Here is a 26,388-nt window from a genome sequence, read left to right as displayed (position 1 = left end):
CACCCCAAGGGGTCAAAATGATCACAAGAACGGTGAGCAAAAATCCAAGAATCACACGGGGGAACCTAGTGAATGACCTGCATAGAGCTGGGACCATCATAACAAAGGCTACCATCAGTAACACGCTACGCCACCAGGGACTCAGATCCTGCAATGCCAGATGTGTTCCCCTGCTTAAGCCAGGACATGTCCGGGCCTGTCTGAAGTTTGCTAGAGAGCATTTGGATTATCCAGAAAAGTATTGGGAAAATGTCATATGGTCTGATGAAACCAAAGTAGAACTGTTTGGTAGAAACACAACTCGTCATGTTTGGAGGAGACAGCATGCTGAGTTGCATCCAAAGAACACCATACCTACTGTGAAGCATGGGGGTGGCAACATCATGCTTTGGAGCTGTTTTTCTGCAAAGGGACCTAAACGACTGATCCATGTACATGAAAGAATGAATGGGGCATGTGTCGTGAGATTTTGAGTGCAAACCTCCTTCCATCAGCAAGGGCATTGAAGATGAAATGTGGCTGGGTCTTTCAGCAAGATAATGATCCCAAGCACACCACCAGGGCAACGAAGGAGTGGCTTTGTAAGAAGCATATCAAGGTCCTGAAGTGGCCTAGCCAGTCTCCAGATCTCAACCCCATAGAAAACCTTTGGAGGGAATTGAAAGTCTGTGTTGCCCAGAGACAGGCCCAAAATATCACTGCTCTAGAGGAGATCTGCATGGAGGAATGGGCCAACATACCACCAACAGTGAGTGCCAACCTTGTGAAGACTTACAGAAAACGTTTCACCTCTGTCATTGCCAGCAAAGGAAATAGAACAAAATATTGAGATGAACTTTTGTTATTGACCAAATACTTATTTTAAACCATAATTTGCAAAAATAATCTCCCCAAATCAGAGAAGGTGATTTTCTGGATTTGTTTTCTCATTTTGTGTCTCATAGTTGTGGTCATTTATGATGACAATTACAGGCAAATCTCATCTTTATAAGGGGGAGAACTTGAACAATTGGGGGTTGACTAAATACGTTTGTTCTCCACTGTGATTCTCAGCCTCTGTATTATTCTGTATATATACACTGCACAGTACCACTTCTCCTGTCCTGTATACTGGGAGTAATTTTCAGTATTTGTATTATCCAGAGCATACAGTCATGGCTGAAAGTGTTGACATCCTTGAAATTGATCCAGAAAATAAAGTATTTCTCCCAGAAAATTATTACAATTCTTTCCTTTGTGTGTATTGGAACAATGCAAAAAAAAACCTGAGACTAAAAGGCAAATTGGTCAGAATTTCACACACCACCCCAAAATGAGCTGTTTGACAAAATTGTGGGTAAATAAACTTTGTTTGAAGCATGTGATGTTCATTCTAACTCTCCTGTGGCAAATAACAGGTGTGGGCAATAAGAAAATCACACCTGAAACCAGATAAAAAGGGGAGAAGTTGACTCAGTCTTTGCATTGTGTGTCTGGGTGTGCCACACTAAGCATGGAGAACAGAAAGAGGAGAAGAGAACTGTCCGAGGACGTGAGAACCAAAATTGTTGAAAAATATCAACAATCTCAAGATTGCAAGTCCATCTCCAGAGATCTTGATGTTACTTTGTCCACGGTGTGCAACATAATCAAGAAGTTTACTTCCCATAGAACTGTAGCTAATCTTCCTGGACAATGACAGAGAATAATTAATGAAAGGTTGTAATGCAAGATAGTCTGGATGTTGGATTAAGCCCCCATCAAGATCCAAAGAAATTCAAGCTGTCTTGCAGGCTCAGGGGGCATCAGAGTCAGCACAAATTATCCATCCACATCTGAATGAAATTAAACGCTATGGAGGTGACCCAGGAGGACCCCACTGTTGACACAGAGACATAAAAAAGCTAGACTGCAGTTTGCCAAAATGTAAGTGAGTAACCAAAATCCTTCTGGACAGATGAGACCAAGATAGAGCTTTTTGGTAAAGCACATCATTCTACTGTTTACTGAAATCATAATGAGGCCTACAAAGAAAAGAACACAGCACCTACAGTCACACATGGTGGAGGTCAGAGATGTTTTGGTGTGGTTTTGCTATCTCTGACACTGGTTGTTTTGACTGTGTGCAAGACAAAATGAAATCTGAAGATTACTAAATGATTTTGAGTGGCAATGTAGCGCTCAGTGTCAGAAAGCTGGGTGTGTCCTAGGTGAGGGGTCTTCCAGCAGGACCATGACCCCCAACACTTCAAGAAGCCCAAGAAATGGATGGAAACAAAGCACTGGAGAGATCTGAAGTGACAGCAATGAGTCCGGATCTAAATCCTATTGACACCTGTGGAGAGATCTTAAAATTGTTGTTGGGAGAAGAGAAGAGAAGACGCCTTCAGATATGAGAGACCTGGAGGACAGCGGCCGGTTGCACCATATAATGATGTGATTCGGATTTCTCGTTTGTTCCCTTGGTTTGAATTTTGTCAGTTAATAAATATAAACTATTAACTCTTCTACTATGAACCTCCTCACTCTGCGCCATTCTATCCACACCTGCCTAAAACGTTTGCCCGGTACTGTATATAGATAGGCGGTGATGGCAGCCGGAGGCTCGTGGCCTAAGCCTTGCATGACACTACCCCATCTTAACAGTTCCTCAGGGATCCAGGTCCCGGTGTGATCATTTTTACCTGTGACCTGGTCGACCAGGATGCGCGAGGTGATGATTCTGCCGTACTGGGAGAAGAGCTGCTCCATCTCCTTCTGATTCATGGTTTTCGGGAGACTGCTCACGTACAGGTTGGCGTCGCGTATGGAGGCTGAGCTCGGGCGGGCGTAGGATACCTGGGAAAGATAGACCAGAGCAAAACATTATAACGTACAGTATATTGACCCCAGGACCGTATATAGAGGTATATCCAAGCATGGGGCAGGGTCTGTATGACGCCATGTGACCCCCTGTGATCCTCTGGACAGTGTCATTACCATAGAATTATGTGGCATCAGAGCGGGGTCTGCAGTATAGAAATGTCGGGGGGCTCACAGCCATCAGGTATGTGCCCTGGAGGCTGTGTGCGCAGCAGTGAAGAGGTTAAGTGTCTAATTTCCCTTGAGAGGTTCAACTGTTTGCGGCACCCCTAGACACGGTTACCACAGAGATGCTGCACCCCTCCAGGGACCCAACCCCGAGCCTGCACCGCTCACACACTGATGATGCAACTGTGCCTATCCACAGCCCGGCACCGCCGAGAGAAATTCACCGGAATGTGCCGGTACATTACATAATGTGCCTGCAGAATAGTGAGTGCAGCTCTGGAGTATAATACAGGATCAGTAATGTAATGTACGGTATGTACATAGAGACTGCACCAGCAGAATAGTGAGTGCAGCTCTGGAGTATAATACAGGATGTAACTCAGGATCAGTACAGGAGCAGTAATGTATGTGCACGGTGACTGCACCAGCAGAATAGTGAGTGCAGCTCTGGAGTATAATACAAGATGTAACTCTGGATAATTACAGGATCGGTAATGTATGTGCAGTGACTGCAGCAGCAGAATAGTGAGTGCAGCTCTGAAGTATAATACAGGAGGTAACCCAGGATCAGTACAGGATAAGTAATGTAAAGTATGTATATAGTGACTGCTCCAGCAGAATAGAGATTGCAGCTCTGGAGTATAATACAGGATCAGTACCAGATAAGTAATGTATATATACAGTGACTCCACCAGCAGAATAGTGAGTGCAGCTCTGGAGTATAATACAGGATCAGTAATGTAATGTATGTACGCAGTGACTGCACCAGCAGAATAGTAAGTGCAGCTCTGGGGTATAATACAGGAGGTAACTCAGGATCAGTAATGTAATGTATGCACACAATGACTGCACCAGCAGAATAGTGAGTGCAGCTATATGGAGGCGCAGAGGGATCACCTTTACTATATGGGGGGCACTATTAGTATATGGAAGCACAGAGGGGGCAGTATTAATATGTAGAGGTTCAGTAGGGTTACTATTCCTATGTGGAGACAAAGAGGAATGACACTCGCTATGCAAAGGAACCACTATTACTGTATGGTGGGACAGAAAAGGGTACTACTACTAGAAAGTGGTAGAAAAATGGCAGTATTACTATATGGAGGCACAGAGGGGGCACTATTATTATATGGAGTCACACAGAGGGGCACTATTATTATATGGAGTCACACGGAGGGGCACTATTATTATATGGAGTCACACAGAGGGGCACTATTATTATATGGAGTCACACAGAGGGTCACTATTACTGTATGGAGTCACACAGAGGGGCACTATTACTGTATGGAGTCACACAGAGGGGCACTATTACTGTATGGAGTCACACAGAGGGGCACTATTATTATATGGAGTCACACAGAGGGTCACTATTACTGTATGGAGTCACAGAGGGGCACTATTACTGTATGGAGTCACACAGAGGGGCACTATTACTGTATGGAGTCACACAGAGGGGCACTATTATTATATGGAGTCATACAGAGGGGCACTATTACTGTATGGAGTCACACAGAGGGGCATTATTACTGTATGGAGTCACACAGAGGGGCACTATTACTGTATGGAGGTACAGAGGGGCACTATTATTACTGTATGGAGTCACACACAGGGGCACTATTACTGTATGGAGGTACAGAGGGGCACTATTATTATATGGAGTCACACAGAGGGTCACTATTACTGTATGGAGTCACAGAGGGGCACTATTACTGTATGGAGTCACACAGAGGGGCACTATTATTATATGGAGTCATACAGAGGGGCACTATTACTGTATGGAGTCACACAGAGGGGCATTATTACTGTATGGAGTCACACAGAGGGGCACTATTACTGTATGGAGGTACAGAGGGGCACTATTATTATATGGAGTCACACAGAGGGGCACTATTATTATATGCTGTCACACAGAGGGGCACTATTACTGTATGGAGTCACACAGAGGGGCACTATTACTGTATGGAGGTACAGAGGGGCACTATTACTGTATGGAGTCACACAGAGGGGCATTATTACTGTATGGAGTCACACAGAGGGGCACTATTACTGTATGGAGTCACACAGAGGGGCACTATTATTATATGGAGTCACACAGAGGGGCACTATTATTATATGGAGTCACACAGAGGGTCACTATTACTGTATGGAGTCACAGAGGGGCACTATTATTATATGGAGTCATACAGAGGGGCACTATTACTGTATGGAGTCACACAGAGGGGCACTATTATTATATGGAGTCATACAGAGGGGCACTATTACTGTATGGAGTCACACAGAGGGGCATTATTACTGTATGGAGTCACACAGAGGGGCACTATTACTGTATGGAGGTACAGAGGGGCACTATTATTATATGGAGTCACACAGAGGGGCACTATTACTGTATGGAGGTACAGAGGGGCACTATTATTATATGGAGTCACACAGAGGGGCACTATTACTGTATGGAGGTACAGAGGGGCACTATTACTGTATGGAGTCACACAGAGGGGCACTATTACTGTATGGAGGTACAGAGGGGCACTATTATTATATGGAGTCACACAGAGGGGCACTATTACTGTATGGAGGTACAGAGGGGCGCTATTACTGTATGGAGTCACACAGAGGGGCACTATTACTGTATGGAGGTACAGAGGGGCACTATTACTGTATGGAGTCACACAGAGGGGCATTATTACTGTATGGAGTCACACACAGGGGCACTATTACTGTATGGAGGTACAGAGGGGCACTATTATTATATGGAGTCACACACAGGGGCACTATTATTATATGCTGTCACACAGAGGGGCACTATTACTGTATGGAGTCACACAGAGGGGCACTATTACTGTATGGAGTCACACAGAGGGGCACTATTACTGTATGGAGGTACAGAGGGGCACTATTACTATATGGAGACACAGAGGGGCACTATTACTGTATGGAGTCACACAGAGGGGCACTATTACTGTATGGAGTCACACAGAGGGGCACTATTACTGTATGGAGTAACACAGAGGGGCACTATTACTGTATGGAGTCACACAGAGGGGCACTATTACTGTATGGAGTCACACAGAGGGGCATTATTACTGTATGGAGGTACAGAGGGGCACTATTACTGTATGGAGGTACAGAGGGGCACTATTACTGTATGGAGGTACAGAGGGGCACTATTACTGTATGGAGGTACAGAGGGGCACTATTACTGTATGGAGGTACAGAGGGGCACTATTACTGTATGGAGTCACACAGAGGGGCACTATTACTGTATGGAGGTACAGAGGGGCACTATTACTGTATGGAGTCACACAGAGGGGCACTATTACTGTATGGAGGTACAGAGGGGCACTATTACTGTATGGAGTCACACAGAGGGGCATTATTACTGTATGGAGTCACACACAGGGGCACTATTACTGTATGGAGGTACAGAGGGGCACTATTATTATATGGAGTCACACACAGGGGCACTATTATTATATGCTGTCACACAGAGGGGCACTATTACTGTATGGAGTCACACAGAGGGGCACTATTACTGTATGGAGTCACACAGAGGGGCACTATTACTGTATGGAGGTACAGAGGGGCACTATTACTATATGGAGACACAGAGGGGCACTATTACTGTATGGAGTCACACAGAGGGGCACTATTACTGTATGGAGTCACACAGAGGGGCACTATTACTGTATGGAGTCACACAGAGGGGCACTATTACTGTATGGAGTCACACAGAGGGGCACTATTACTGTATGGAGGTACAGAGGGGCACTATTACTGTATGGAGGTACAGAGGGGCACTATTACTGTATGGAGTCACACAGAGGGGCATTATTACTGTATGGAGTCACACACAGGGGCACTATTACTGTATGGAGGTACAGAGGGGCACTATTATTATATGGAGTCACACAGAGGGGCACTATTACTGTATGGAGTCACACAGAGGGGCACTATTACTGTATGGAGTCACACAGAGGGGCACTATTACTATATGGAGACACAGAGGGGCACTATTACTGTATGGAGTCACACAGAGGGGCACTATTACTGTATGGAGTCACACAGAGGGGCACTATTACTGTATGGAGTCACACAGAGGGGCACTATTACTGTATGGAGGTACAGAGGGGCACTATTACTGTATGGAGTCACACAGAGGGGCACTATTACTGTATGGAGTCACACAGAGGGGCACTATTACTGTATGGAGGTACAGAGGGGCACTATTACTGTATGGAGGTACAGAGGGGCACTATTACTGTATGGAGTCACACAGAGGGGCATTATTACTGTATGGAGGTACAGAGGGGCACTATTATTATATGGAGTCACACACAGGGGCACTATTATTATATGCTGTCACACAGAGGGGCACTATTACTGTATGGAGTCACACAGAGGGGCACTATTACTGTATGGAGTCACACAGAGGGGCACTATTACTGTATGGAGGTACAGAGGGGCACTATTACTATATGGAGACACAGAGGGGCACTATTACTGTATGGAGTCACACAGAGGGGCACTATTACTGTATGGAGGTACAGAGGGGCACTATTACTATATGGAGACACAGAGGGGCACTATTACTGTATGGAGTCACACAGAGGGGCACTATTACTGTATGGAGTCACACAGAGGGGCACTATTACTGTATGGAGTCACACAGAAGGGCACTATTACTGTATGGAGGTACAGAGGGGCACTATTACTGTATGGAGGTACAGAGGGGCACTATTACTGTATGGAGTCACACAGAGGGGCACTATTACTGTATGGAGTCACACAGAGGGGCACTATTACTATATGGAATCACACAGAGGGGCACTATTACTGTATGGAGTCACACAGAGGGGCACTATTACTATATGGAATCACACAGAGGGGCACTATTGCTGTATGGGGACCTAGAGCGGTATTATAGCTATGGCAGCATGGCGTTTGTGTAGCGGTGGGGCACAGTACATGGGGTGTTGGTAAAATGATGACCCAATGATATCTGTGAGGTTAGTTCTGCAAAGATGAGTTATGGATGGAAAACATGTTGATGGGGGTCTGGGCTGAAAAAATGGCGCAAATGCGAAATGAGCGCCTACGATGACTGTGAACATCACCGGTAATTCACTGTAGTGCCCGTGCACTGCAATGTACACATGTATGGTCTGCAGGGCATCATGTTGCATGTAATTCTACTGCAGCGCCACCACAGGACAAGCGAGGTATGACACTGTTCTCATTGAAGTGAATGGGCTGTGTATAATGTGTGGGGTCAGAGAAGCGCTCTGTGGAGACCCCCCTCTATTAAACCTCTCTTAGTACAGTAATGTGACAGTGATCTGCTGGGAGTTGTAGTCCTTCCATTATATTAGCTGTGTGGTGACGTGGCTCGGTGGCTGCATGCTCCGTGTCACTTTCATTAGGTCGCAGTGGTGATGACAGCCATTACACCCGGCGCTGTGTTGGGGCAGGAGCCGCCGCTGTGCCCTGACCCCGCCATTATTATCCTTGATTAAGTCACTTTTCGGCTACACGAGACTTATCCTTTAAGTTTTCCTGTGAGGAGCTGATTTGGGCTCTAATGGCAGCAGCTGGCTTCCTGCGCCAATCTCCGCTGCCCCCCATCACTTAATCTCCAGGGGCTATACCCCGTAATTAGCCGCAGAGGGGACAGATGGCGGAGGCCTTTGTGCGCCCTCCTCCCCCCTCGCCCCACTATTCACAGCAGCCGCTCCCCCAGGGCCCAAGATTTGAATGACAAAGGAAAGACAAATAAAAGAATGTCCCCGTCCTCCCTGACCTGCGGCCTCCACCAAAGACATGACCTTCAGGGGGGAGATGGAGGATAGGGGCATCTGTCAGTGCAGGGGGGGGGGGTACCGCCATTATTCCCAATATCTGTATGTACACATCACACAGGGCACATGTAAGAAAATATGGATGGCAATGACCTGGTGTATCTAAGCTATGTGTGATATTGAGCAGGTGTATCTCAGCATATTACGGGTGATACCCTACAGCCAAAAGCAAACTAATCACATGTGCAGCAAAATCTGTGGTGAATGTTTTTTTTTGCGTGGGGTATCCAATCCTATCATATGTGATACTGTCTGCTGATATACTGTATCTCACCTTGTGTGTGATTTTGTCAACTTATACACTGTACCTAAGCTTGTGTGTGATTCTGTCTGCTTATACACTGTATCTCAGCTTGTGTGTGATTCTGTCTGCTTATACACTGTATCTAAGCTTGTGTGTGATTCTGTCTGCTTATACACTGTATCTCAGCTTGTGTGTGATTCTGTCTGCTTATACACTGTAGCTAAGCTTGTGTGTGATTCTGTCTGCTTATACACTGTATCTAAGCTTGTGTGTGATTCTGTCTGCTTATACACTGTATCTCAGCTTGTGTGTGATTCTGTCTGCTTATACACTGTATCTCAGCTTGTGTGTGATTCTGTCTGCTTATACACTGTATCTCAGCTTGTGTGTGATTCTGTCTGCTTATACACTGTATCTAAGCTTGTGTGTGATTCTGTCTGCTTATACACTGTATCTAAGCTTGTGTGTGATTCGGTCTGCTTATACACTGTATCTAAGCTTGTGTGTAATACTGTCTGCTTATACACTGTATCTAAGCTTGTGTGTGATTCTGTCTGCTTATACACTGTATCTCAGCTTGTGTGTGATTCGGTCTGCTTATACACTGTATCTAAGCTTGTGTGTGATTCGGTCTGCTTATACACTGTATCTAAGCTTGTGTGTGATTCTGTCTGCTTATACACTGTATCTAAGCTTGTGTGTAATACTGTCTGCTTATACACTGTATCTAAGCTTGTGTGTGATTCTGTCTGCTTATACACTATATCTAAGCTTGTGTGTGATTCTGTCTGCTGATACACTGTATCTAAGCTTGTGTGTGATTCTGTCTGCTTATACACTGTATCTCAGCTTGTGTGTGATTCTGTCTGCTTATACACTGTATCTAAGCTTGTGTGTGATTCTGTCTGCTTATACACTGTATATAAGCTTGTGTGTGATTCTGTCTGCTTATACACTGTATCTAAGCTTGTGTGTAATACTGTCTGCTTATACACTGTATCTAAGCTTGTGTGTGATTCTGTCTGCTTATACACTGTATCTAAGCTTGCGTGTAATACTGTCTGCTTATACACTGTATCTAAGCTTGTGTGTGATTCTGTCTGCTGATACACTGTAGCTAAGCTTGTGTGTGATTCTGTCTGCTTATACACTGTATCTAAGCTTGTGTGTGATTCTGTCTGCTTATACACTGTATCTAAGCTTGTGTGTGATTCTGTCTGCTGATACACTGTAGCTAAGCTTGTGTGTGATTCTGTCTGCTTATACACTGTATCTAAGCTTGTGTGTGATTCTGTCTGCTTATACACTGTATCTAAGCTTGTGTGTGATTCTGTCTGCTTATACACTGTATCTAAGCTTGTGTGTGATTCTGTCTGCTGATACAGTGTATCTCAGCCTGTGTGTGATTCTGTCTGCTGATACACTGTATCTAAGCTTGTGTGTGATTCTGTCTGCTGATACACTGTATCGCAGCTTATGTGTGATTCTGTCTGCTGATACACTGTATCTAAGCTTGTGTGTAATACTGTCTTCTGATACACTGTATCTCAGCTTGTGTGTGATACTGTCTGCTGAGCAGATGTATATAACCCTATCATGTGTGTTATACTGTTGGCTGAGCTGATGCATCTATGCCTTTAGTGTGATACTGTTTGATGTGGATGCATCTAAGGCTATAATATGCGATACTGTCTGCTAAGCTGCTGTAGCTAAGCTTATAATGTGTGATATTGTCTACCAAGCTGTTGCATATTAGCCAATCATGTGCCACACTGTCTGCTGAGCTGGAGTATCTAAGGCTATAATGTGTTATACTGTCTTCTTAGTTGATGTATCTAAGCCTATATGTGATACTTTTTATCGAGCTGTTGCATATAAGCCAATGAAGTGTGATACTGACTGCTATGCCAATGTATCTAAGCCTTTCATGTGCAATACTATCTACTGAGCTGGTGCATCTAAACCTTTCATGTATGATACTATCTAGTTGGTGTATCTAAGTCTTTCATGTGTGATATTGTGTTCTGAGCCAAAACATCTAAGCTTATCACACATGATACAATGCAGCTGAGCTGTTGTATATAAATCAATCATGTGAGATACTAACTGCTGGGCCGATGTACCTAAGTCTTCCATGTGTGATACTATCTACTGAGCTGCAGTATCTAAGCCACTGAGTGATACTGTATATAGGACACGTTTCTCCAGTCTTCTGCTCACCTTGATGGTCTTCGTCTGTAGTTTGAGTCCATTGAGGGTGTTTATGGCTTTATCTGCGTCATTGGGGTCCACGTAGTTTACGAATCCGTATCCCAGGCTCTGACCTGCAGGAGAAGGTAGATTCATGGTGGTCGGTGTTATCTGACAGGACAGAAGTCATAGACAGCACAAAGGATCCCGGGTGGCTGGAGCTGCACTCTCGGGTCAGGGGTCTCCTGGTGACCACAAAGCCACCACCTGCCCGTACCAAGATCCTGTACCAAGATACATCTATTTGGGAGATGAATGGAATATATGAAGGGGGTTTCTGAGGAGGAATCCCATATAATATGGCCGCTTGTCCTCCATTGTGCTACACTTACACAACCCTGTGTGACCGAGGCTTCTAAGATCATCATCCAGCCCTGATCTCCGGACGGAGACCTCCATCTTTACACCATGTTCTTTCCCACAAATTCTCCAGAGCTTCAATATTGCGCTGAAGCCATGTTGTGGTGGCCGGTTGTTGAGGAAATGATGTTGGTTACCGAGGCCACCTGGTGTCTTAATTATGTCAATAGAGTGATTCTGAGATTAAAAATGGCCGCCCCGGTTTCATGCCCACTGGAGAGGAGTCAGTAGGGTTAATATTAAAGGAGGTTATGAGCGAAAATGTCCATTAAATATTCCACCACCACGAAGAGGCACACTGAGATCACTGTGAGTCACGAGATCGACAGGTAGCTGAGAGGTCAAGAATAGTGACCACCCAAAAATCACTGTCTGCCTTAACACCAGCATGTTAGGAGTTATTAAGTGTTTCTATTCAAATTGTCTCTCCAGTAAAGGAGACAAACTCTAGCACAGCGCCACCTATTGGAAGTAGCGATCCTAAAAGTCACAAGTGGATTTTCGACAATCCTTTGCAATATGACTCAGGATATATAAGCCAGATCACAATCCCAATTTGCAATAAGTGTTTCTAGTAATTGCAGCAGTGCCCCTCTTCCCTTCCCCAGTGGTCACTACCGTGCTCTTCTCCCTTTCTCCAGCAGTCACAGCAGTGCCCCTCTTCCTTTCCCCAGCAGTCACAGCAGTGCCCTCTTTCCCCAGCAGTCACAGCAGTGCCCCTCTTCCTTTCCCCAGCAGTCACAGCAGTGCCCTCTTTCCCCAGCAGTCACAGCAGTGCTCCTCTTCCTTTCCCCAGCAGTCACAGTAGTGCCCCTCTTCCTTTCCCCAGCAGTCACGCAGTGCCCCTCTTCATTTCCCCAGCAGTCACGCAGTGCCCCTCTTCCTTTCCCCAGCAGTCACAGCAGTTTCCTTCTTCCTTTCCCCAGCAGTCACAGCAGTGCCCCTCTTCCTTTCCCCAGCAGTCACAGTAGTGCCCCTCTTCCTTTCCCAAGCAGTCATAGCAGTACCCCTCTTCCTTTCCCCAGCAGTCACAGCAGTGCCCCTCTTTCTTTCCCCAGCAGTCACAGCAGTGCCCCTCTTTCTTTCCCCAGCAGTCACAGCAGTGCCCTCTTTCCCCAGCAGTCACAGCAGTGCCCCTCTTTCTTTCCCCAGCAGTCACATCAGTTTCCCTCTTACTTTCCCCAGCAGTCACAGCAGTGCCCCTCTTCCTTTCCCCAGCAGTCACAGCAGTGCCCCTCTTCCTTTCCCCAGCAGTCACAGTAGTGCCCCTCTTCCTTTCCCAAGCAGTCATAGCAGTACCCCTCTTCCTTTCCCCAGCAGTCACAGTAGTGCCCCTCTTCCTTTCCCAAGCAGTCATAGCAGTACCCCTCTTCCTTTCCCCAGCAGTCACAGTAGTGCCCCTCTTCCTTTCCCAAGCAGTCATAGCAGTACCCCTCTTCCTTTCCCCAGCAGTCACAGCAGTGCCCCTCTTCCTTTCCCCAGCAGTCACAGCAGTGCCCCTCTTTCTTTCCCCAGCAGTCACATCAGTTTCCCTCTTACTTTCCCCAGCAGTCACAGCAGTGCCCCTCTTCCTTTCCCCAGCAGTCACAGCAGTGCCCCTCTTCCTTTCCCCAGCAGTCACAGCAGTGCCCCTTTTCCTTTCCCCGGTAGACACAGCAGTGCTCTTCTTGCTTTCCCCAGCAGTCACAGCAGTGCCCCTATTCCTTTCCCCAGCAGTCACAGCAGTGCCCCTCTTCCTTACCCCAGCAGTCACAGCAGTGCCCCTCTTCCTTTCCCCCGCAGTCACAGCAGTGCCCCTCTTCCTTTCCCCCGTAGTCACAGCAATGCCCCTCTTCCTTTCCCCAGCAGTCACAGCAGTGCCCCTCTTCCTTTCCCCCGCAGTCACAGCAGTGCCTCTCTTCCTTTCCCCCGCAGTCACATCAATGCCCCTCTTCCTTTCCCCAGCAGTCACAGCAATGCCCCTCTTACTTTCCCCAGCAGTCACAGCAGTGCCCCTCTTCCTTTCCCCAGCAGTCACATCAGTGCCCCTCTTCCTTTCCCCCGCAGTCACATCAATGCCCCTCTTACTTTCCCCAGCAGTCACAGCGGTGCCCCTCTTCCTTTCCCCAGCAGTCACAGCAATGCCCCTCTTACTTTCCCCCGCAGTCACATCAATGCCCCTCTTCCTTTCCCCAGCAGTCACATCAGTGCCCCTCTTCCTTTCCCCAGCAGTCACAGCAATGCCCCTCTTACTTTCCCCAGCAGTCACAACAGTGCCCCTCTTCCTTTCCCCAGCGGTCACAGCAGTGCCCCTCTTCCTTTCCCCAGCGGTCACAACAGTGCCCCTCTTCCTTTCCCCAGCGGTCACAACAGTGCCCCTCTTCCTTTCCCCAGCAGACACAGCAGTGCCCCTCTTCTTTTCCCCAGTATGGGCGATAGCCATGGAATACTATTGATATCGGGGAGGAAGGGTTAACAGTCACCCTTTTTGGAGGAATAAATAATGAGTTGGCATTTTAATGGCATATCGAGATCCCATTATTCAATCAAAAATGAAGGCAGCCATGTTATCATCTCCGATCTACAATGACATCTGTCAAAGCAGAAGTGAATTACCGTGAGATGAATTATAAATCTCAATTATAACAAAAATATGTCACTTAAAGGGGGATTCCATCATGTTCTAAATATAAGTTATTAAAGCAAGAATTGAATGATCTCAATATATCAAATACATATCCGGCACTAGAGTACATGTTGGAGGCACCGAAGAAAGTATACAATGACAAGTATATCATACTACCGTGTAAACACAATTTTCTGACAGGAAAACTAGTGTTGATACCCGTGGCAACCAATTAGAAATCAGCTTAGAAAAATGAAAGCTGCAATGTAATTGGTTGCTAGGGGCTACAAGTCGGTTTTGATAGATGAGGCCTAGTATCAGCTTCATGTCATGTAAATGAGCTTTCCTAGACCCCCGACTGGCAAGCTAGCTAGGCAGTAATGTCGATTTGTGCCTTAGAGTTCTGGGAATAATGGCGGCCATATTGGTTTTCTGTTACTGAGAAACTACTAAGAACCAGCTGAAAATGAAGTATGATTTTCTGAGGGAATAAGCTCTGATTTAGCAAATTGACCGGTGATCCTTTAGCTCAATTTCTATAGAGAAATCATTGTTCCATAAAAGAGACCCCTTTCTACGTCATTTACCATTTAAAGGGGATCTGTCACCGGGTCAAAAGTTGCCAGTTTTTCCTTCTATATAATTCTCACTCCTCCCCTGAGTATCCCAATGTGTTTTTTTTTTTAAAATCTGCCCTACGGATGCAGAGATATGGGCTTTTTAATTTAGCGCTAATTTTTGTGGTCTTTACAAAGGGGCGTGGCTCTCAAGGTTCCGTATGGGCGTGTCTTTGGGCTGCTCTGCATAAATATCCATCAGCCACGCCCCCTTAAAGGCCATGGAAATTAACAGTAAATAAGAAGACCCATATCTCTGGACCTGTAAGGCGGATTTTCAAAAAATAAAAATTGAAAGGATCAGAGAAAATAAAATAAGAGCAAAAGTCATCCATCCAGATTTACAGGGAGAAGTACACTGAGTATAACTCTCCACTGATGACCTTTCTGAAGGACGTCAATGAAGGCGGAGCTCAAAAATCAAGTCCAGGAGAACATTTTTGATATTTTACCTTCACCCTATTTGTTTTTTATTCAAGAATTTTTCCCTTGAGGCTCTTTCTCACTCTTCTTTTTGGCATAGACGGAAACATTTTGTAGTTCTTCAGCCTCAGGTCGGGCTGGATGATGTATCCCAGCCTACGAGTGGCCTCGGTCACACACCGGTGTGTAAGTGTAGCACTATCACACACAAGTCACAGTTTTATATGGAATTAGACTTCAGAAATCCCTTCTAATTTTCCAATATGGCGCCTTCAGTAGGACAGAGGAGCTTTACTTTCCATTAATAAGGAACAATAAGGATGAAGCCATCAGGGTGCTACAAGGTTCTGCAACCCCACAAGGATGCAGGGCCTACCCCCTTAGGGACCCAGAACCCCAGTGGTAACACCAAAAACCCAGGTAATCCCAATTTTCCCCAACATTCTCCCACACAATGGTACTTAGCTAGGGTGGGACCAATGGATGGCCGCCTAGAGGTGGAGCCAATCCAGTGCACTGGTTGATCAGGTGGGAGGGGCAGACTGTGGAGAGTAGTCAGGAAGACAGTAGTCAGAAGGGAGTCTGCAGTGAAACGGAGCAGACACAGTGAGAACTGCGGTGACTGTTGAAAGTGTAAGACAGCAGGAGAGTGAAGGTGGAACAGTGACCTGGTACCCAGGAGAAGAGGTTGCCGGTGGAATGTGGTGTAGTACTCCCAGAACTACGCACTGACGGGGTACAGGACCCTAGGACAGGAAAGAGCTTTGAGCTGACCTGTTAACACCTGCACAGCAAGGGGACCATCAGGGACCTTGCGGACCCTAAAGAATCTGAAGACTCAGTAGCAAAGGGAGAACCGGGGACAGGACCAGAGACTCCAACCCCACAGGGTTCACGCTACCGTCAGGTGGACAGAAGTGCACAAACCACAGAACGGGGACCCCCAGTGTTCTATACCACGGGGACCCACTTACCAGAGACAGGTGCAGGGGAAGAAGGTACCAGAGAACCAGACTGGCACTGGAATGAAGGGGACCTAGAGGTGAAACCAGCCGGCCTCGGGCCACCAGTTACCATCACAAGAAAGTCAGTAAACCATTTGCACTGAATACCTGTGTGGACTACCTTCTTCCGACACCCACTGCACCATACACCCGCTGGGGCAAAACCCTACTTGCGGAGGGACTACCATACTAGCTGCCAATACCACCAGCCCCACTGGAGACATTCTGCAGCGGCGGCTCCCTACACTTAGCCGCAACACCGCAAGTTGCGTCACGTATAAACTTTATTCAACAAGCCCCTGTAAATATCCCCATCACAAAAAGGGCCCAGGGCACGGAACCGGGCCACCAAAGGGACATTCCCAATATATACATTGCCCGGAACCGAGTACCCCATATCCCTGGGTACTACACTATCACACAACCCTAACCCTTCACATGGCCTCCTACCTGTGAGTTTTCCAATGGAGCCACCTATGAACCCTTTACATGGCCTCCTACCTGTCAATTTACCAATGGAGCCACCTATGAACCGTTCACATGGCCTCCTACCTGTGATTTTACCAATGGAGCCACCTATGAACCCTTCACATGGCCTCCTACCTGTCAATTTACCAATGGAGTCACCTATGAACCCTTCACATGGCCTCTTACCTGTGATTTTATCTCTGACCAGCTTACAGGACTCGATATCTCCGATGCTTCCAAAAAGGCTCTTGAACTCTTCTTGCGTCATATTCTGAGGAAGATAATTGACGATCAAGTTGGTTTTACTGTCGTCTGCAGCTCCGTTTGTGCCGTTGAGGATGCCCACACTGCCGGGACCATTGCTGGCCTGCGTCTCCATGGTGCTTATTATCTGCTGGAGGGAAGAGAAGAAGAGAAGAGAGCAGCACGTCAGCGTCCATCTTTATCTCATGGTTCCATGAGTCACATCACGGCCTCACCACGTGAGGTCATCTTTACTGCCGGTCCTCCCTGGCACACATTGCCGAGCATCTGCTGATGTCACCTCTTGCCAGAAATCTCATGGAGTCATCGGGTATATGAGGGCACTCCGTTCTGATTCCTTCATAACATGCGGCCAGGCAAAATGTCCAACAGGAACCCCACCGATTACAGGTCTTTGATAATATGATGACCTAAGGGACCTTCTGGGCCGGCTACTTCAACTGCAACCCCCGACACCAGTTATAGATATACCCCTGGAGTCAGGATTTACAGAACAGCTACAGAACCTCTTAAGGCCCCGTCACACACACAGATGAATCTTTGGCAGATCTGTGGTTGCAGTGAATTCATGGACATATTGTTCCATTTGTAAACAGACACAAACCTGGCACTGATTGTCCACAATTTCACTGCAACCACAGATCTACCACAGATCTACCACAGATCTACCACAGATCTACCACAGATCTACCACAGATCTACCACAGATCTACCACAGATCTACCACAGGTCTACCACAGGTCTACCACAGATCTACCACAGATCTACCACAGACCTACCACAGATCTACCACAGGTCTACCACAGGTCTACCACAGATCTACCACAGATCTACCACAGATCTACCACAGATCTACCACAGGTCTACCACAGGTCTACCACAGATCTACCACAGGTCTACCACAGGTCTACCACAGATCTACCACAGGTCTACCACAGATCTACCACAGATCTACCACAGATCTACCACAGATCTACCACAGGTCTACCACAGGTCTACCACAGATCTACCACAGGTCTACCACAGGTCTACCACAGATCTACCACAGGTCTACCACAGGTCTACCACAGATCTACCACAGATCTACCACAGATCTACCACAGGTCTACCACAGATCTACCACAGGTCTACCACAGATCTACCACAGGTCTACCACAGGTCTACCACAGGTCTACCACAGATCTACCACAGATCTACCACAGATCTACCACAGATCTACCACAGATCTACCACAGATTTATCTCTGTGTCTGACAGGGCCTTTAGTCTCCACACACATGCTTCTGGAGAACCTCAAGTCAATCACTGAATGACAAGGCTCCTCACGAAGAGGTTCTGCAGTAGCTGGATTATGTTTGACGCAGTCAACTCCTCGACCTACATACAAAATCTGAAACTAGGCCCCGTCGTGATGGTTTAATGTCAAGGAACATGTTTTCTGTGCTGACAGGGTGCCATCTATCCTCGCTTCTACACCGGCCGCCATCACGGATAGGAATGGACATCTGTGTCCGTGTGAGTGTATGGAGGGGCTCGATGGGCATCTGTCTGCCGCGAGCCTCCTGCTGTAATTAGCCCGGCAGCCGCAAATAAGCAGGACGCCTTTAACGAGATTTCAGCCGCATTATGCCTTTAAAGACCCTACTCATCCTCCCGGGCCGAGGATTACAGGGAAAGAGGACAGCGGAGATAAAGCTGTAAACTGATTACTGGCCAAAGCCCCACGGCGGTGAATGGGTTAAGGACGAAGCCCCCCTTCTATCCCCACCTTCCCTGAATCAAACCCCTTCAAGCGAATCTTTATCCAAGAACGAAATGCTGACAGTTCTTTTAACTGGGTACCAAGTCATTGCCAGTGACCCAGATATGGAAGCGCCGGCATCAAAGCCGTCCATGCAACCTTCTATATATAGCAAAAATGAGAAAAAAATGAACCCATCAGCGCATAATAATAACGGAGGCGTATTATTGTTATGGGATATTATTATTATTATTAGATATTATTATTAACCGAGCCCCCCCATCCCCCACCCCTCCAACCGGAGATGTCCAGGCACCACGCAAATGGGGAAAGTTGGGGTAATGGCAAAGAAGCCCTAAGAGGGAAGAGGTATAATTGGGTCCTGGTCCATAATGGGGGCCCAAAGACCCCTCTCCCACCACATAAGTGGACACCTATATTATCAATGGCGTGTATAGGTGGGGGTGTTACTGATTTGGGGGCTCTAATACTGATTTTGTAATGGGGTCCAGGACCTTTAAAGGGGTATTCCCATCTCCAAGATCCTGTCCTAATATGTAGTAGGTGTAATAATAATAATATTAGAAAATATCTCCAATTAGCAATGTACTATAGTTCTCCTGATTAGCCATGCCTCTTACCTCATGTGCAGGGCATTGCAGCTTAGGTACCCATGGTTACGATCACAAAAAACTAACGGTCACTATATGAGTGGTCATAATATTAATATAAGTAAATACCTCCAATTAGAAATGTAGTATATCTCTCCTGATTAGCTATTTCTCTTACCTCATGTGCAGAGCATTGCCGCTTAGGTATCCATGATTACGATCACGAGCAACTAACTGTCCCTATATGAGTGGTCGTAATATTAATTTTAGTAAATACCTTCAATTAGAAATGTAGTGTAGTTCTCCTGATTAGCCATGTCTCTTAACCTCATGTGCAGGGCATTGCAGCTTAGGTATCCATGGTTATGACCATAAGCAACTAACTGTCACTATATGAGTGAATGTAACCATGGATACCTAAGCTATAGTGCCCTGCACATGAGGTAAGGGCCAAAGCTAATACTACATTTCTAATTGGAGATATTTGCTAATATTCTTATTATTACTTATACTTACATATTGAAATAGGATCTTAGAGATGTGAATACCCCTTTAATGCCATTACTGTAAATTTAAAGGGGAACTCCCATCTCCAAGATCCCAATATGTGCTAGGTGTAATGATATTACCAAATATCTCCAATTAGAAATGTAGTATAGTTTTGATATAGCCATGTCTCGTACCTCATGTGCAGGGCATTGCAGGACCTCAGGTATCCATGGTTACGAGTATAAGTGGATGTAACCATGGATACCTAAGCTGCAATGCCCTGGTTACGACCATTAGTAACTAACTGTCACCATATAAGTGGATGTAACCATAGATACCTAAGCTACAATGCCCTGCACATGAGGTACGTGACATAGCTAATCAGGAGAGCTATACTACATTTCTAATTGGAGATATTTGCTCATATTATTATACCTAATACATATTGCTATCTCTAAGCTGCAATGCCCTGCACATGAGGTAAGTGACATAGCTAATCAGGAGAGCTATACTACATTTCTAATTGGAGATATTTGCTCATATTATTATACCTAATACATATTGAAATACCTAAGCTGCAATGCCCTGCACATGAGGTAAGAGACATAGCTAATCAGGAGACCTATACTACATTTCTAATTGGAGATATTTGCTAATATTCTCATTATTACATATACTACATATTAGGATAGGATCTTGGAGATGGGAATACCCTTTAATCCTAAGTATACTGGAAGACCTTTGGGCCCTTTAGAGGTTCCAGGGCAAAGTACAACTGCGACCTCTTCCACCCAAAATGTACACCCCTAGAAATCCTAGACACCAATTTCAAGAGAACCCAATTCCTGCACCCCTCCCTTCCCCTTCAACTTTAATATATGATGACCGGCTGTACAATGGCCGATTCCCTTCAGGCTCAATAGCCTATCATGGCAGAGTGATTTATGTTTTTTTTTTTGTTTTTTTTTTATTAATAATTTTGTCCAGAACACTTCATTAGGGAATTAGTATTCATTTCTGTAAAACAAAATTGCATGTAAGTGGCTTCAAATCCGCAGTCTATTTGCCTGCTTTCAGCTGCATTGATATCTGAACGTACTCATTTGGAGTACAGCTGATGGTAGTGATGTGTCAGCTCAGCACCTGTCTTCACCTCTGAACAATCTCATACAGCAGTTTATCCCTAGAGTTACTACTGAGAACTAACAGGTGATGAATTAAAACTTTCACTGCCATCAGCTGTACTCCCAATGTTCAGATATGAATACAGCTGAAAGCAGGCTAACAGACCAGGGAAAAGCAGGGGTTTGGAAGCATTTACATGTATGTTTTTACACATCCCCTAATGAAGTAATTTGCAAAGTTTCATAACTTTCCATACTGGACAAAATTCCACAGGACAGGAATTGTGCACGCAAAGGCATTTCCACCTATTATCAAAAACTTACAAGTAACCATAAACCTTTAGGTTGCTCTTTTTCTTTCTTAAAATTTCTTGACTTTTTCTGAAGTGGCCATCAGATGTGACAGTAAAAGACCTGAGACTAGGACAGAGATTTGTCTTCCAACAAGACAATGATCCCAAACATAAAGCAAAATCTACAATGGAATGGTTCACAAATAAACGTATCCAGGTGTTAGAATGGCCAAGTCACAGTCCAGACCTGAACCCAATCGAGAATCTGTGGAAAGAGCTGAAAACTGCTGTTCACAAACGCTCTCCATCCAACCTCACTCAGCTCCAGCTGTTTACAAAGGAAGAATGGGCAAGAATTTCAGTCTCTCGATGTGCAAAACTGATAGACACATACCCCAAGAGACTGTGTCGCGGGCGGAGGAGGGGACGCCGCGCTCTCCCACTGCTGCTCGGGTCCGGCCGCCGCGGCCGCTGCGGCCTGCTGCTGCTCGGTGGCTCGAGCGATGAGCCGGATCCTGGGGACTCTAGCGGCGCTCCTCGCCCGTGAGTGAAAGGGGGTTGTTGGGTGTGGGGATGGTTTATTGTCCGTGACGCCACCCACGGTTGTGGTGATTTATTGGCACCACCGCTGCTCTGTATGGGGATCCCGGGAAGGGTGGTATGGAGCAGCCAGTTGTTGTGTTGCCCCTCCGTGGGTAGGGGTTGGTGATCCCGGGGCCCAGTGATGAGGTGGGAGATGCAGGGCTTGGTGGGCGCAGGGACGCGGGGGGCAGCGCGGTGCCTTGCGGCACTGTGGTACTCACTCAGCCTGAGACGTTGACACAGTTTTACGGTAAACCACACGGCTGGAAAGACGGTTCCCACGGACGGCTGCACTTGCTCTCCCAGTAGGTAACGGTGATGTCCCTTTGACCTGCACCTAGTGTTTCTGTGTTGGTAGCGATGGGTTCCCACCGGTAACCCGCTCCCCGGCTTGGATATGGGCCGGAGGAGCCCTACTTTGCCCGCAGACGCTGGCCCCGAGGAACTGGTGCCCTGGCGGTGGCGGTGTTCCTCCTTAATGGTTGGACTTTTGCCTTCAGTCGGGACTTGGTTGTTGGGGGATCGACGTCCCCTTCACTGACGGATTCGGCAAATTATGGCGACTCCTAGCCTTGCCGGGGTCTGAGAGGCCCCTGCCCTGGTGCTGACTGTCCTTCGTATACTGTTCCAGACCGCCGGGCCACTACCCGTCCGCGGTCCTTCCAGCAACCTCCGAGCAGTCCCCCTCCAGACTATCACCGTCGTTGCTGACCTTGCTGACACTGTCCTGCACTTAGCCGGACCAACTTCAGGGCTTTCTACGCTCACTTTTACTCTTTTCTTCTTTGCTCCACTACCACTTCACTTTCACTTAGCTCCTCTACCACTTCCTTCTACTTTCACTTCCCTCACTGTACTGCCTGGTTCCTCCCGCCTCCAGGGCTGTGTACTCCTCGGTGGGCGGAGCCAACCGCCTGGCCCACCCCCTGGTGTGAACATCAGCCCCTGGAGAAAGGCAACAAGGATTTTAGTAGCTTTGGTGTTCCTAACTGGGATGTAGGGTGTGGTGGTGTGATGACCTGTGACCCCTGGCTTGCCCAGGGCGTCACATTCCCCCTTAGCAAAATGCAGACCGTCCGCGGGCTGCCCGTCCAACACCGGTTTTATTTTTCTGTAAATATATAAAAAGTAAACGGTAACATATTTATCATAACATCATCCCACAACGGGAGGCACATTTCTTAAACGTTACTAAACGGTTTTACGAGTACGGTTTCCGCTCTCTCCCACCCAAGCAACCTGGCCCTGATGCTGCCCCTAAAGCCCAGGCAGCACCCCTTGACCCAAGTCCAGCACCAGTTAGCCGAGCGGGATCTGTCCTTCCCCTCCAGAGGGTAGCCACCGGTTCCTTTAGTGGCTGGGCCCCAGCCTGCTCTGCTAAGGGCCCTCCCTCCAACCTGCCTCTCCGGAGGCGGCAACTGCGGAAAACGGTACGGTAAAACAACTTATTTACAAGCCACTTAACATTTGTGGTTGCCCTGCAAGTTCACGGGCTTGTCCATGGATAGTTCCCATGCTAACTTTTTAAACGGTCCCCACGGGGACAACGGTGCCGGCTCCGGCCGGTTCAATCATTGTTAATCAGGTGAAGCACACGGTAATCATTTTTACTTATCATTCTCAAAACTTTTTAAACTTTTTCCAAACATTCAACAACACTCTGGTGGTCCCAACGGGGACTGGACAACGGTGCTCTGCTGCCCTACTCCGGACCTTCAGCTTCATCCGAGGGAGGGGGTGCAGGACTCACTCTGCTCTCCTGGCTGCCCCGCAGTTTGGCATCTAGGGCAAACCACCCCCTCTCTCCACAGTGCCGGGTATACTGCACAATATCCCCCGGCATCAGATTACGGCCGGGGTGCTCCTCAGGCAGGTGGGCATTCACATCCCGCCGGGCTATAAACACTTCGGCCTCCAGGCCCGGTTCATAAATAAACCCGTAGCCCCGGCGGACATCAAACCGCCTCACCTGCCCCTCGTACAGCGCTCCCCGGACACGGAATGTTGCTTGCCGGAGGTTCTCCTTTTCTCTAATGGCTCTGGCCACCAGCTCGGCCTTCTTTCTCTCCCGTTCACCGATCTCCAGGCCCAACGGTACCGGCTCCCTATCCCAATACGGCGCTGCTGCGAGCTCCGGCGCACGGGTCGGGCCCCGCGGGACATTCTGGACGTTGCCCACTGTCAGGAATCTGGGCGGCGTGTCCCGCGGTGTCTTGGCCTTGGGCGCTGCCTAACAGCAACAACCCGGCGCTACCTCAGCCGAGGTGTGGGGGATGGGCATAGGGGCTTTCCGCTGCTGGGCCTTCGGCTCGGAGCGGGTCATCAGCTCCGGCTCGGGGGATTTTTCATGGGATGCCTCCGGTTCTGTTTTTGGGGCCTTCCAGGGCAACACCTCCGGTCGACTACGGGCTCCGGCTACAGGTCGGCCCACCTGGGCGGGGACGCTGGGTATTGCTACCGGTTGCGGTGGTAGCAGGCCTAGTGGCGGGGTCACAACCTCCGAGACGGGTGGCGAGGGAGGCAACGGGGGGAGAGGGCTTGGACCGGGTCCCGCAGCCGCGATGACCGGCCCTTCCAGGGCATCGGGGCGTGGGTCACTCACCCTCCCTTCCTCCGCCTCCTCCTCGCGTCTCCGCACGGCTACTATAACGTCCGCCATGTCGGCCTCCCACTCCTCCATGAGGAGCTGCATCTTGACCTGCAGCCGTTGGTAGAGCTGCGCGGTCCGGATCTCCACCCACGCCGCGGTCCCAGGCGCGGGGATTACGGTGTCGCGGGACGGCATCCACATGTTGCTGGCGGCTTTTCCCAGGAACAAGATGTCTGCAGAGTCCTGGCGTCCCTGCTTTTATAGCTGCGTTCACATGCAGCCAGCCATCGCGTCCCCCTTAGCTTCTTTCCGGCCCCTCCTTTATTGGGGCGGAGTTTTGGCCTTCGCGCCTCTGCTACTCGAGAAGACGCCAAAGATGGCGGCTTCTGGAAATTTTCAGCCGGATACCTCCGGCGGTCACAAGGCGCACCTCTACCCAACGGCAGAGCGGTAAGATCCTGTTCGTGATGCCAAGTTGTCGCGGGCGGAGGAGGGGACGCCGCGCTCTCCCACTGCTGCTCGGGTCCGGCCGCCGCGGCCGCTGCGGCCTGCTGCTGCTCGGTGGCTCGAGCGATGAGCCGGATCCTGGGGACTCTAGCGGCGCTCCTCGCCCGTGAGTGAAAGGGGGTTGTTGGGTGTGGGGATGGTTTATTGTCCGTGACGCCACCCACGGTTGTGGTGATTTATTGGCACCACCGCTGCTCTGTATGGGGATCCCGGGAAGGGTGGTATGGAGCAGCCAGTTGTTGTGTTGCCCCTCCGTGGGTAGGGGTTGGTGATCCCGGGGCCCAGTGATGAGGTGGGAGATGCAGGGCTTGGTGGGCGCAGGGACGCGGGGGCAGCGCGGTGCCTTGCGGCACTGTGGTACTCACTCAGCCTGAGACGTTGACACAGTTTTACGGTAAACCACACGGCTGGAAAGACGGTTCCCACGGACGGCTGCACTTGCTCTCCCAGTAAGTAACGGTGATGTCCCTTTGACCTGCACCTAGTGTTTCTGTGTTGGTAGCGATGGGTTCCCACCGGTAACCCGCTCCCCGGCTTGGATATGGGCCGGAGGAGCCCTACTTTGCCCGCAGACGCTGGCCCCGAGGAACTGGTGCCCTGGCGGTGGCGGTGTTCCTCCTTAATGGCTGGACTTTTGCCTTCAGTCGGGACTTGGTTGTTGGGGGATCGACGTCCCCTTCACTGACGGATTCGGCAAATTATGGCGACTCCTAGCCTTGCCGGGGTCCGAGAGGCCCCTGCCCTGGTGCTGACTGTCCTTCGTATACTGCTCCAGACCGCCGGGCCACTACCCGTCCGCGGTCCTTCCAGCAACCTCCGAGCAGTCCCCCTCCAGACTATCACCGTCGTTGCTGACCTTGCTGACACTGTCCTGCACTTAGCCGGACCAACTTCAGGGCTTTCTACGCTCACTTTTACTCTTTCCTTCTTTGCTCCACTACCACTTCACTTTCACTTAGCTCCTCTACCACTTCCTTCTACTTTCACTTCCCTCACTGTACTGCCTGGTTCCTCCCGCCTCCAGGGCTGTGTACTCATCGGTGGGCGGAGCAAACCGCCTGGCCCACCCCCTGGTGTGAACATCAGCCCCTGGAGGAAGGCAACAAGGATTTTAGTAGCTTTGGTGTTCCTAACTGGGATGTAGGGTGTGGTGGTGTGATGACCTGTGACCCCTGGCTTGCCCAGGGCGTCACAACTGCAGCTGTAATCGCAGCAAAAGGTGGCGCTACAAAGTATTAACTTAAAGGGGATGAATAATATTGCACGCCCCAATTTTCAGTTTATTATTTTTTAAAAAAAGTTTAACGTAAGCAATACATTTCGTTCAACTTCACAATTGTGTCCCACTTGTTGATT

The 26,388-nt window shown here is 48.2% G+C and overlaps 1 protein-coding gene across 5 annotated transcripts in view; it reads right to left on the bottom strand.

Moving 5' to 3' along the window:
• Positions 1 to 26,388, bottom strand: part of ELAVL3 (ELAV like RNA binding protein 3) — a 78,022-nt gene that overhangs the window by 17,902 nt on the left and 33,732 nt on the right. For 4 of the 5 annotated variants that reach the window (XM_075346561.1, XM_075346563.1, XM_075346564.1 and 1 more), the window contains exons 2-4: positions 17,019 to 17,226; positions 11,326 to 11,429; positions 2,664 to 2,817 (exon numbers count right to left, since the gene is read on the bottom strand). In XM_075346561.1, coding sequence (XP_075202676.1) covers positions 2,664 to 2,817; positions 11,326 to 11,429; positions 17,019 to 17,226 — 466 coding nt within the window. The remainder of the gene's footprint in view (positions 1 to 2,663; positions 2,818 to 11,325; positions 11,430 to 17,018; positions 17,227 to 26,388) is intronic. The other variant, XM_075346562.1, reaches the window with a different exon arrangement.

This window comes from Anomaloglossus baeobatrachus, chromosome 4 (assembly GCF_048569485.1).
Source record: "Anomaloglossus baeobatrachus isolate aAnoBae1 chromosome 4, aAnoBae1.hap1, whole genome shotgun sequence".
NCBI classification, from domain to species: Eukaryota; Metazoa; Chordata; class Amphibia; order Anura; family Aromobatidae; genus Anomaloglossus; species Anomaloglossus baeobatrachus.
The sequence above is the reverse complement of the archived record's forward strand: the minus strand, read 5'-3'. Positions and strand labels throughout refer to the sequence as shown.